At 53.3% G+C, this 12,257-nt stretch overlaps 7 protein-coding genes across 7 annotated transcripts; 3 read left to right on the forward strand and 4 right to left on the reverse strand.

Annotated features, from left to right (window-relative positions):
• Positions 1–966: 966 nt before the first annotated feature.
• Positions 967–1,627, reverse strand: BGZ61DRAFT_529240 (uncharacterized protein; the record flags this gene model as incomplete). Its single annotated transcript, XM_046253373.1, has 2 exons — positions 967–994; positions 1,044–1,627. The coding sequence occupies 2 exons, from the start codon at positions 1,625–1,627 to the stop codon at positions 967–969; spliced, it is 612 nt and encodes a 203-aa protein (XP_046108818.1).
• Positions 1,628–2,982: 1,355 nt separating this feature from the next.
• Positions 2,983–3,544, forward strand: BGZ61DRAFT_474650 (uncharacterized protein; the record flags this gene model as incomplete). The annotated part of the gene is made up of 2 exons (XM_046248590.1): positions 2,983–3,293; positions 3,463–3,544. The coding sequence occupies 2 exons, from the start codon at positions 2,983–2,985 to the stop codon at positions 3,542–3,544; spliced, it is 393 nt and encodes a 130-aa protein (XP_046108819.1).
• A 448-nt stretch (positions 3,545–3,992) lies between these two features.
• Positions 3,993–5,022, forward strand: BGZ61DRAFT_169569 (uncharacterized protein). The gene has a single exon (XM_046237569.1). The coding sequence runs from the start codon at positions 4,177–4,179 to the stop codon at positions 4,723–4,725; it is 549 nt and encodes a 182-aa protein (XP_046108820.1). The 5' UTR covers positions 3,993–4,176; the 3' UTR covers positions 4,726–5,022.
• A 1,122-nt stretch (positions 5,023–6,144) lies between these two features.
• Positions 6,145–6,624, reverse strand: BGZ61DRAFT_474652 (uncharacterized protein; the record flags this gene model as incomplete). Its single annotated transcript, XM_046248591.1, has 1 exon — positions 6,145–6,624. One exon carries the CDS (start codon positions 6,622–6,624, stop codon positions 6,145–6,147), a length of 480 nt encoding a protein of 159 aa, XP_046108821.1.
• A 668-nt stretch (positions 6,625–7,292) lies between these two features.
• BGZ61DRAFT_169566 (uncharacterized protein) lies at positions 7,293–8,617 on the reverse strand. Its single transcript, XM_046237568.1, has one exon. It carries the CDS (start codon positions 8,473–8,475, stop codon positions 7,732–7,734), a length of 744 nt encoding a protein of 247 aa, XP_046108822.1. The 5' UTR covers positions 8,476–8,617; the 3' UTR covers positions 7,293–7,731.
• A 19-nt stretch (positions 8,618–8,636) lies between these two features.
• BGZ61DRAFT_445724 (uncharacterized protein) lies at positions 8,637–8,906 on the forward strand (the record flags this gene model as incomplete). The annotated part of the gene is made up of 1 exon (XM_046245118.1): positions 8,637–8,906. Exon 1 carries the CDS (start codon positions 8,698–8,700, stop codon positions 8,902–8,904), a length of 207 nt encoding a protein of 68 aa, XP_046108823.1. The 5' UTR covers positions 8,637–8,697.
• A 2,102-nt stretch (positions 8,907–11,008) lies between these two features.
• Positions 11,009–11,356, reverse strand: BGZ61DRAFT_529244 (uncharacterized protein; the record flags this gene model as incomplete). Its single annotated transcript, XM_046253374.1, has 2 exons — positions 11,009–11,222; positions 11,271–11,356. 2 exons carry the CDS (start codon positions 11,354–11,356, stop codon positions 11,009–11,011), a joined length of 300 nt encoding a protein of 99 aa, XP_046108824.1.
• Positions 11,357–12,257: the final 901 nt, after the last annotated feature.

Here is a 12,257-nt window from a genome sequence, read left to right on the forward strand (position 1 = left end):
CCCATGACGTTTCGTTTAAATCGATTGAGTCGATCCTACACCCAGAACGAGCCAACCACAGGCTTAATTCTGGCACACCACCAAAACGCCGTATCTTGGCCACGACTTTATGTCAAATTCCTGGAGAAACACCCATGAACCCCGTACAAAATTACCCCACGCCTCGCTGGCTAGACTGGAACAGCTACTGCGAACAGAACAAGGATTAATCTGGACGGAAGCGCCAGAAACTGGCCGGATCAACACTTGTCCAGTCAACTAGAAAGAAAGAAAGAAAAATAGTAAACTTATTTGTGCTCTCCAACACACCGAATTTCCCTTTGTCATACACACGCACACCATCTGGATCATTTCCCCCTTCCCTACCACCCACCTAACTGCCTTTCTGCATTTTGGCTGTCTTACTATACGATCACTTGAGAAGAGGGACACGGCATGAGGACCTCCCGCGGAGGATACTATGGGACGTCCTAGCGCGCTGAGCTGCGCAATACATTCTGCGCCAGCCTGCTCGATGCTTCGGCTTTGCTATTTTCTGAGACGTCATGACGGACACTGAGAACGATTGAACACAAAGAACCCCTTCTTAATTGCTGGACTGTTGATTATTACTACTTCATCACCCTTTTATTTTCTTTCCATTTCGACGACAAATAGGTCGGACGATGCTGTATGCTTTATCGGAATTAGGGGGAGACGCAAGAGACGTAAAGATGAACCATGTTGATTAGAGAGGCAGACATGAACGAGAAAGCAACGACGAGGATGGTTGCATCAAGTTATACAAATTTTCTATTAGTGATTGTCCCCGAGGCAGAAGTTTCTGCTGAGTTGTTTGAAGTATTCACATGGCGCAGGGGCAACACTTAGTTTGAATTTAGACTGAAGGAAGACAAGTTGATTGCTAACTGTTTACAGACACTCTACTCTGTTCCATCCCCAACGTTGCAGCAAAATCACCAACCCTTACATTTGCATCTCCATTTGAACTCGCCTGTTGGAAGTCAGTCTGCACTCTACCAGTGCTTCCTTGCTTGGTTCACGCCCAGCGATCCCCGTTCATCCTCTCCAGAAGGCGCTCCTTTGGTGTCATGGTCTTCGGGGTCCTGGAATACCTAACACCCTGGTGGAGAGGCCAATCCTCCTTTCCCGTAGGGTCGCGGTGAAGCGGCTGGACCGATCCGTGATGGGCAACCATGTCTCTTGGGAGGGCTGGCGAGGGCCCTCGTTGATCACCGAGATCAACCTCTTGGAACTCGCCACTGGGGCGAGGGGAGGTACGACCTCGGGGCGTCTCGCCGGCGAGGTATTCGTCGATGTCGTAGTTGCGTAGCTCTTCTTCAACCCCGAGCCGCCGGACCCTCTGCCCCGGAGTCTCTAGCATCTCCCACTTTCCCCTCTCCGCAGCGTCAAGGTCATCTTCCTCCGCGGACTTTCGTCTTCCGCAACAGTTGCGGCAGCTGCCGTCGTAGCCGCTAAAGAGTAGCGCGACTATGAATATGAAAGCGATGATTAGCACCGAGAAGGCGATCACCCCCCCGCTTGGGTTGTGTATCTTGGGCTTGTCCAAGTTATAATCCGGGGACCGGATGTCGGACTTGGCAATGAGGGTGGCGTTATAAACCATTGTAGAAGCTGTGATGATGTTAGGAATCGGGCTTTCTTCTGTGGAGAGTTACTTGAGTGATGTTGAGATTTTCTTGGGGTTCTTGGGAAGAACCTTGGGAAGAAATCCTTGAGAAGAAAGACTTGAGTTGAGTTGAGTTGAGTTGAGTCAAGGTGAGCTGGATTGAGCTTAGTTGAGTTGATTTGGTTGAACGGAGGAGGGAGTCTAGAATTCATTTATAGTTTTTGAAGACTCTCGTTCATGCCAGAGCCTGCTGGAACTAGTGGTTTGAGCTGTCTGTTCATTGTAACTGGGCCGTGTGGTTGTTTCTCCAAGTCTTTGTTGTCTGAACAGACGGAATGTCGTTGGTACTTTTTGCGCTTTGACGGGAACAAGGGCATTGTGCTACCCCTTAATGGCGGTGTTACTCTGTCGCCTGCAGTAGTATTCTAAGACAAGGCCATTGACCCGGTACAGAAATTTGCGAACGATGGATCAAGGGTACTCTAGACTTGTTTAGAGCTAGGTATCGCTTTCGCACGATGAACGTAGATGAAACGAGATGGATGTTCTATTGTGTAAGTGTGAGGGGAACATTCACCATTGTATCAAGTCCACCAACAATGAAACAGCAGCGAGCAAGGCCCTATTTTGAGGATTTGTTCATGCCGCAAGTATCGCCGTTCACGTGTACCTCTACGGACTGCTTGCTTTGATTCGCCACATAAAAAGAGTTTATATAACGTACGTTGTAAGCAAAACATATAAGGCAACCATCAGCGATCTCCCATCATATTTAAAAAGCATTTCCAACCAGTGTTGTGGGTTTGTAGATGACACAACGTAATTTGAGTCACGTATAGGCGCGATCTCGATGACTTTCGGTTGATTTCCCAGGAAATACTGTACAATCGCGTTGTGCTGACTGCAAGCCAGGAGCGAGTTTCAAACGATACTAAACCACGGACGTATTTAATACCCGTTGCCGACAGAAAGTGGTTTTCTGATCGGAAACGCCACGAAAAGGAAAGGGCAAGGAACAGACCCAGGTCTAATTCTATAACGGAGGAGGGTTTATTTGAAGGATAACACTCTAGGTCAAGGAGTTTCTACATGGCATTACCGAACCATGTTGCTCGCGAGGTCATCGTATATCCTCCACAAACGATTAGAAAAGCTTACGAGGCACAGGGATACGATACATATGGTCGTCCATGACTGCCCTTAGGTGCTGGTAAAGCCATTCAGGACATTCATCGCATTGATTAAGTCATAGGAGGTTGAAAGTAAGCTCCGCGAAGAGTGGGGATTGTCTATTCAGGTACTACTCCATTGTCTACATATTGACCTCTTACATGCTCCGGTCATTAGTTGATATGCTCACCAAGAACACCTCCCTGGCTGCTCTGGGCGCTCTGGTCACCCTGGCCGCCCTGGCGACGTCTCTGCTCGAGCTCAATCTCCCCCGACTCAATCTCCTCCAGGGGCTGGCGGCCTCTGTAGGCTCGGACAATTCGCTAGATGAGAAAGGCCAACAGGGGGAGGACAAGCATCGAGGTGATGACGATCATCAGGGCGATGGTGATGGCTCTGTTAGTGCGGCTTACGTGGTGCTCCTTCTAAGGCTCTTCCTCGTTGCCCCAGATGCTGAGGCGGGCCATGTCAGCGGTGAGATGATACATGCTGAGTGAGTTGAGTGATTTGAGTGAGCTGTGTGGTGGTTTCGTTAGTTGGGCGTGGAGTGGCTCCGTGAGTAGTGGAAAGACTCCGAGATGGCCCCGAATGCTGAGGCGGGCCATGTCAGCGGTGAGATCATACATGTTGAGTGAGTTGAGTGAGCTGTGTGGTGGTTTCAGTAGTTGGGCGTGGATTGGCTCCGTGGGTAGTGGAAAAACTTCGAGATGGATGGGTGGCGGGGAGACGGGGGATTTATCCTAGATGGCAGCCTAGCGACAGCAGAAACACCCGTTTAAGGGTTTTAGTTGAATATGCAATGGTTCCTTGAACACTATGTGTGTGCGGTAGAGGTTGGTTGCTGGTCCTGGTTGCTCCATTGACGAGTTCCGAGCGCGGGTACATGGTTCGTGTTTAGAGAACATACTTGGTGGAACAACAGAAGAAGAATATAATGGCTAAAAATAGGTGAAATAGTAGCATTGTGTGAGCCATCGTTGGGAGTTAATTCGTTATTGAAGGAATTGCTCTTCAGGCTTGATGGCATGTACATTAAACACCCTTGCTTGTTAGGCCCGTAGTCTTCATGACGGATGGAACAGATGAACAGATGAAGTAGCGGTGATGATGACTGCCCTCTAGTGTTCCCGAAGATCAGATATAATAACTGAATATCGTACGAAACCTCTCGCCTCGTCTCCGTTCACGCATCGGACTAACATCTGATTGAGTCTCTGACGGAGAGACATGTGCGGTTTAGCGAATACAAGAGTTTCAACGACGCGTGATTCATATCCGGTTACTTCAGAAACTCAGCGACGAGGGCTACTATTCAGTGGATACTACGACCGTGAACGTTTGCAAAGAGTTTACAGTTTCTCATAAAAGGCACAAGAATGTCGGACGGCCACCTCCCCCCCATGGCGTCTTGGAAGCCATTTGGAGATCAAATGCCAGGTCCGGTTCGCCAACACCCATTCGAGAAGCCCACACTTACGACCATGGAACCCCAAACCTACAACTACTTTGTCTACGTTGGCCTGATGGTGCTCGGCCTAGCCGTCCTGGGCTTTCTCACATCCATCATCTGCACCGTGTACCAGTCGCGGCAGGCCAAGCGGCGACCCCATCAACCCCTGCGGCCGCGCTGCGAGCGCGAGGACGCCAAGAACGAGCACGAGTGGGTTGAGCGGCGAGAACATCCGTGGCTCGACTCTATTCGCGCCCAGGAGCGGCCTTTCGAAGACGATCTGGAGCCGACGCCGAGGGATGTTACGCCGAAAGAACCGTCACCCGAGGAACCCGCGCCGCCGCAAACTGTTTTCGAGAGTATACAATCTCGCTGGAGGAATGGTTTCTGGGGGGGGTCCGAAGGCAGGAGAGGTGTCGTAGTTGATGCTGACGAGGCATGCTCGGTGGGAAGGGAACTGAATCGGGGTTTGTGAGACGGGGAACTGGATCGAGGCTGGTGGCAAGACGATATCGAAGAGGTCAAGGGATCGGAGCTATGGTTGAGCGGTATCGCACTTGTTAATGGAGTTATTAGGTATCTCATGCTGGATCGGTTGACTAGAAGCTATCAGGTAGAACAACAACTCATCACTGTACACAACCAAGCTCAACCCACGAGCATCGACAGAACCACAGCTCAAGACCAGAGCCACAAAAACCAAATCCAAGACAATAATCCCCCACAGAAAAGGCCTTCCTTCTTATAACCCATGCCGTTGTCCAGCCCCTCCCACCACAGCCGGAAGCTTCGGAACAAGAAGCGATCCAGTGATCCACATCACCCACATCGACAAGCCCACCCACACACAACCAGCTGCATCTCCAGATGACGACCAACAAATCAGATAAATCCAGGCAATTCTCGCATTCCTGAATTGGAAGGGGGACCGGTTTTGCTGGGGGCCCACACCGCCGCGCCTTTTTGTTCTTCGCTCGTACAGAGTACCCAGTACACACCGACACATGAGAGTTCCAGTTTTCCCGCCCAGCCCATGGATCAGCTGCCCCGTTCCTGCAAGATCAGCCGTCTAATACCAGATCCGTCGCGTTCCTTGCAGATGTATTCGTAGCTCGTGGGGGACGGGATCCACGCTCAACGTCAACGGCACCAGTAGAGACCTGCTGAGAGTGAACCATCCCAGGAACGCTTGAGACCAAACGTCATGCGAGCGCCACAACGCAATGCAAAAAGGGCAAACATCAAACACATGAACTGAGCAGGACAACAACGACACAATAGACGTTTGAACAATGACGGGGAAGCAATATGCTCCCATCCGCTTTCCCCCGCCCCATGTAATGGGTGCGAGGGTGTATTTCATATTTCCTCTTTAGATGGACACCAAGAAAGTGACTGTATCGTGACCCTCTATGCCGACCGCAGGATAAAGAAATGGCAACTAGTATAAAAAACCAGACAAACAATCGACAGACTTTGTTCTGTACTCCATAGTTCCGTTCCAAGATGAATGTCACCAAAAAGAGTGGAAACTCCACAAACGCCCCATCATGATGTCAAAATCCAGTGTTGCGCTCTTTGACAGGGAAATAAAAAAAGACAGGAGGAAGAGACAGGGCCCGAGAATTACATGTACAAAATGGGGTCTGAATCTTGAGGCAGCGAGTCGATGAGTCCCTGGCGGGCGTAGCTGCTGCTGCTGCTATTGTGGTTGTTGCCAATTGGGGGTATCTAGATATGCTGAAATCCGAAAAACAACGAAGGCTGTGTGTGTAAATGGCGGGTTGTCGAGGGCTGAGTTGTGACGGCCGAGACGGCGTTGTGGTTGGTGGTGCGGTGTTGTGATGATGTGAAGGGAGGGAAAAACGGCGACGCGATTATGACATCAGCGTCTTTATTTGTTGTTGGAGCCCCAGATGGGAGCGTGAAGAGGCTTGCTGATGCCGAAGCCGACGCCTACAGCGATGCCGATGACGAGGAGGATCATGAGAACCTTGGCGATGATGCGGTTTCGGGGGCTGAGCTTGGTCATAAAGGTGCATGCCCTGCGCTGCTTCTTGTCGAGCTTGGCCTTTTGCTTCCAGTGCTCCTTGCCAGGCCAGACCTGGCACTCGGACTTGCTGACTGCGGGAACGACCCTTTGGGTGCCTGTGTCGGTGGTGGTAGCGGGGATCATGGCCTCAATGTCTGTATCGAAAGGGTTGAGCTTGTCGGTGCGCGGCGTGTACGAGTCGCTGACCCTGGGGGAGTCGAGTGGCGACGGGCAGATGGTGGTGACGTTGGAGAAGGCAGCCTTTTCGGGGGCGGACATGGTGATGGGGGTATCCAGGCTGGGGCCACTGGGGCGGTCCAGTTTCTCGTAGTTGGAAGGCATCGTGGATGGTTCAATTGAAGTCGAGAGGTTGAGAGTTGAGGAAAGGGGGTTGGTTTGTGGCGATCGATCTGCAGGTTTCGGCGCAGGGATGTAGATTGACGTATTCAGGGGAAGTGAATCGCGATATTAAACGAGGAGAAAGTCTGCGTCAGGCCTGAGTCTGAGAATGAAGAGTTAGTATGGATGAAGGAGGTAAAGTGCGAGGCGATGAAAGATCAAATGATGGGAGTGCTTCCATGATGGCTGGGGACGAAGCATGTGGGTGGTGCATTGGAGCTTGGAGCTTGATGGGTCGGGCCAGTGGGGCGAGGCGCTACAAAGACCAAACAGGAGGACAATGCAATGCCATTCCGGTTATGCGATGGACGTACCTTTGTGTATATCTTGCACAGAACACAGAACACAGGGCTAGTGCGTGGGACGCCAAGGTTTATTGTTCGGTGGCGGTGCGAAGGTTGTTTTCGGGAGGCGGACGCAGGATTGGTTCTTCGGGAGGAGAGAGGAGAGCGACAAGAGGCGACAAGAGAATCAGAGGAAATTCAAGTGGTCAAGTAGAGACAAATGACAGGACGAGAGTCGCAATTGCAATGAGGGTGGCGGGAGGGGCGAGACTGTGACGGAAACGGCTGGTTGGCGTCTGTTGTTCTGCGTCTGGTGGTCCCTTGGGTCTTGGATTTGGGTCTTGGTGGTCTGGTGGTCTCAGAACAAGGGTCCAAAATAGGTCGGTTGGGTCGATCCAAGCCGCGTGGACTGGATGGCTGCGACAAAAAAGGACAGGTGAAGCCACGAAATAGAAGGAACGACGAGGGAGAGAATGAGACTCTGTTCGTTCTACTGCCCGGATAAGAGGTGGAGGTTGAAGAGGAGGACGAGGAGGAGACGCGCGCGCTCCTGAGGGTGGAGGGCGGAGGATGATGTATGGGAGGAGAGATTCAGGGAGAGGAGAGGGCGAGAGATTGGGATTGGAGATTGCGAGGGAGGTACCTGAAGGGGCAGCCAGGGCAGGGTCGCGGTTTTGAGGATCGCCTCTTGGGGGGGGGATTCACAGTGGCTAGCCCACTACAAGCCCACCCGTGGACACACCTCGCAGCGGTTCGTCCAGACGTGCTAGGGGCGCCCGTAGGCCGTAGGGGGGTCGCGACTAGGGGATGGGCGGGCCTGGTCAGTGCTTTTCCACGGCGCCGGTGGGCTTTCGGCGGATGTGGATGCGAATGTGGATGGGATGTTGGGCTGCGGCTTGCGGAAGCGGGCAGCGGAAGTGGGCTCGACTGTAGCAGACGTGGGCTCTTCTCTGGATATGGACCTAGGTAGGGACCTATGGACCTGCTCTAGCTCCCTCTGCCGTACTTGGTACATCGGCTGTGGCCAGGACCGCACTCTAGCGCCCTCGCCCCCAGCACCTCGGGGCCCTGCAAGCCTGGCCCGCCTGGGGTGGCACCTGGACTGGCTCACCACCACACCACTCACTCCCCCCAGCGGCAGCTCCAGCGGAGTTGTGTTCCCCCCCCGCCGCTCTATCGCCTTTTGCCCCCATCGGATGGCCCAGAGCGAGATTGCTGCGTTGCGCCTGTTGCTTCCCCTCTCGCCGCTTGGGCTTAAAGCGGGTGCACTATGGGCGGGCTTGTCGCTTCTGGGCCTGGTGCCAAGGGGCAGCGATGTGAGGAGTCGACTGGAGGCATGGCGAAGAGTTGGGAAATCCTGTTCCTGAGAGAGTGTCCCTGTTCGAGAGAGAGAGAGAGAGAGAGAAAGTGAGTGAGAGTCTCCTGTAAAAGGCCCAAGTATCCTGGAAGAGTCTATTCTGCGCCGGCTATTAACGCCGAGTCTGTCTCTCCCCAAATACATTGCCCGCATTGCTCACTGCGTCCAGGCCCCATCGCCCATTGTCCAGGCGACTTTGTCGTTTGTACCCCATCGTACTGTACTCGCTCCATCTCCATCATACTCCATACAGACCCAGGTCTAGAAAGGCCCAGCCTAGTAAATGCAAACCCCTGGATCCTCTCCGCTCCCCTCCCATCCAACCCATTCGACCCCCGGCCCGGCGCCGCCTTGGCCCTTGGCACTTGGCAGCACATGGCCCACGGTCCCAAAGCATCGTTCCCCCAGGGCCCTTGTCCAGGGCTTGAGATCCAGTCTCGTCAACCTGCTACACAGCTCTCGCCGGGGGAGGGCAGACTGCTGGATCCATCCATCGTTCCGTGCTCCGTCGCTTTCGCGCTCGTCGCTCGCCTCATGTCGTATTCTCGTACACAGCCCGCCAACGCTCGCTGCTCTCGGTGAATAGACGGCCGTCAACATAGGGGACTGGTGCAATAGGGGGCAAAAGAAAAGGACAATCCCGGGACCGAAAACGATGGCAGCGTCGTATTGCGACGACATTTCACCCACCACCAAAAAAACGACCGCCTGGGATAGGACGCCCGTCGTACATCGTAGCACACGCCCACACATCGGCCGCGTGGCCCTGTCCCTCGTCCCGAACGGGTCCAAGCGACTGGAAGTTCTGCCCTCTGTCACGCCTCTTCCTTGCGCATATGGCTCACGGGAATCCAGGAGTCCCTGGCTGGTCTAGGTTTAATCCCCATGTCTGGCCGATTTTAGGCGCGATGCTATGCCCGCAAGATGCATCCGCCGTGCGTCCACGGCGCATGGCCTACACGGCGCATGGCCATGCCATGATGCTCACCATTCTCACCATGCTACTCCAAGCCGTAGCCGTTCCCTCTGGGCAGAGTCTGGCATAGTGGGATGCCACTGACGCGGCGGGCACGCCACACGGCCAACAGGATAAACAACTCCCATCGCGATTCTCCTACCTGTGCCCTGACTCGCCACCAGTCTGTCTTGCTCTGTCGCGGGCTTGCTATAGCACAGTCCCGGCCCTGGACGGGCTTGAACATGACGCCTCGATGTGACATCCATGGCACCCTCCCAATCCAAGACGGAAAGCAAACCCAGTTTCCTGACTCTCACTGAGACCCTGTCTCTGCTGGTGGCTTTTTTTCCTTTTGTCGCGATTCTGGCTAATCATGGTCCTGGCAAATCGCACAACAAGCAACGAGAAAATAACCACGCATTTGGCGTCCCGATACGAAAACTGACTGACTAGCGCCCACACACCACACCCTCGTGTGCCGTGTATGTCAGGCACACAGTCGTGGTGACCTGTTTTTGGTCGATGGAACCCTGTGATCCTGGACGTTCGCTCGTTGGATGCTGGATGGTCTCGACTCGCGACTTGTTTGTTTCGAGCGTCCCAAGAATCGCCGTCCTGGCCGCCCCAATGGCATGACCGGCGAGTCCACTTGCGACATTGCGCTGGGCCTCGCAAAACTGCGTCATGATATGACACCTTTATACGCGTGTTGACATCGGGGGCCTGCGATTTCTTTTTTTGCGATCCGAGATTGAATCAATATTGGCGTTGGAGGGATATGATTGTTCGGATGAATTGCTAGTGAATATATGTGCAAATGCACAATTCGCCCCCCTCGTCGGTAAGTCAATGCGGCGGCACCGTCAAAAAGCCAAGGAGTGAGTGGCATGACGTCCGGCTCATGGAATCTTGGCAGGCGTCCATCCCATCTCCAGATACTTGGTCCTGACTCCTGACGTATTCGCTGCGCTGTTGGAGTACTATGAACTCATAATTACTGCGTAGAATATATGCTCTCGCATTTGAAGCAAGAGTTGATTGCCACTGAGTGTATTGACGGAACATACTTCATGCTACACAGCATCGGCGTTGGCACCGAGCCGCCGCATACGCAAGCTTCCGCCGGCGTTTCGCCTCCCGCTCGTCCATGTCCATCCCGGCTCGTTCTTCTCTCGAATGCTTATTCTGCCCGTGCCCATTGTCCGTTCGCCGTGGCTCAGGTCCCATCAGCCATTTCTCAGTCCCGTGATCGTGCGTCCCCTGCTTGGGCCGCTCTGCACACTCGTAGACCACTCACTGACCTTCTTCCGCTGACTGAACTGTTTCGAGCTGAGGGGCACCGCAGCCACGGACCGCTCCCCGACTAGCGGCGTGAATAAAACCGAGGGAACAAAACTCGGGATCGGTCTTGGTGGGATGGGGATGGATTGCATAGTGATGGCGTTTCGGTTTGATGGCTCGCCGGGGTTCGGTGACTAGACTAACAAACCTACTTTAACACCCGAAGTACGGGATTTTGACAGGTACATGGAGTCGATAGCGGCGAGATAGCACGTATCCCGATCGTCGGATTACACGATTGGGCGATTAGACTTTGATTGGAGGAGCGGATAACGCCCGTAATTCTGCACGAAGCGCTACACATAGATATGCTAGACTCGACCTCTTCTCGATACTCCTTTTCGCGGCCTTCTCCAGCCAATGCGCCGCCATGTACGTGAAACAGGTTCACACTATTAGTCGACCATATTCACTATAAACTTCGAGAGTCTTGAATAGGCTGCTTAGATTGTCCCCAGAAACCTCAAGAATATGCTTGCCGTTTTGAAATATCCAAAATGTCGGCACAGTCTTGACTTTGTATTCCGTCAGGATGTCTTGATTTATCTCGGGAATAACCACGGCGATGGATGCATGGCCAGACGTTACGACGAACGGCAGTCTGAGTCATGTTAACAAAGCAATGCTATTGTAGGTCGGGCGGGCTTACGGAGGGACATCGTTGGCTTCTACCGAGTGCCTTCCAAAGATTACTACTCCGATAGTGTTGTGTTGCAAGAAGTTCTTCAACGCCATGGAGCTACACCAGACGCCATCAGCACGAGAACTCTAGAGCCGTCTGTGACGTGACTTGCCTGAATATCCTCGTGGTACTGCCATGGCGGGGATAAGTATCGAGGACCAATGCACTGGCAGTCTGGAGCAACCCAAACGCCAAGAAAGCAAGTGTAACGAAGGACTTGAAGAGGCGTGCCGACAGCATTGTAACCACGCCGCTTACGAAGGAAGGTTCCCTACGGTTTTTTTTTTGTGGAATACCCTTTCTTATTGCCAAGAGATGGATCTGGAGTTGGACGCCAGGCCGCGTCTTGTTCATTCCTGTTGCTATGATACGCGCGGTGTTTCGGATACTTTACGTGAGGTGAGTGGACTGAATTGAGACACCACTCGCGAAGCAATGCTTGGCGAGAGCCAAGCATTCAGTGGTGTTTCTCGACTGAGGGAGATGTCACTCATTGAACCTCAGTGGCTCTGGTTCACGAGATATGGTAGGCTGTCAGGGTGCAAGTGGAGGAGTCCCAGGAATGGAATGCTGCCACGGGGAATGGCGCCTTGCCAAGATGGCGTGGCTATCACGCCGCCCCGATCCAGTCCTTTCGGATTGTCGATGTGCGTGTCGCCCTTGAACATGGGGGCTAACCGTCCGCAAAACGAGAGGAATCACCATCCGCGTATTCGATATCGTAGAGTGAACGGCGGCATGGGTCAAAGAGAGTACGGATACGCTGGGAGGCCCATAATCCAGGTCCATTTCGGTCAGACGGGACTAGAAATTGGGGCAATTTCAATGGGGCCACTGTCCAAGCACATGCGCTCATCATTGTTAAAAGGCCGCCGATCCAACTGTGGCCCAGCCCATGCCGCGACTCAGCAGACGAAAGAGTGAATGTGACGGAAAAGAAAAAAACGACGACAC

This window comes from Ilyonectria robusta (genome assembly GCF_021365365.1).
Source record: "Ilyonectria robusta strain PMI_751 chromosome Unknown BGZ61scaffold_4, whole genome shotgun sequence".
NCBI lineage: Eukaryota > Fungi > Ascomycota > Sordariomycetes > Hypocreales > Nectriaceae > Ilyonectria > Ilyonectria robusta.

What these genes read in the sequence shown, in the direction of transcription:
- BGZ61DRAFT_169569 (XM_046237569.1), top strand. Translation starts at nt 4,177, where the DNA reads ATGTCGGACGGCCACCTCCCCCCCATGGCGTCTTGGAAGCCATTTGGA.
- BGZ61DRAFT_169566 (XM_046237568.1), bottom strand. Translation starts at nt 8,475, where the DNA reads ATGCGGGCAATGTATTTGGGGAGAGACAGACTCGGCGTTAATAGCCGG.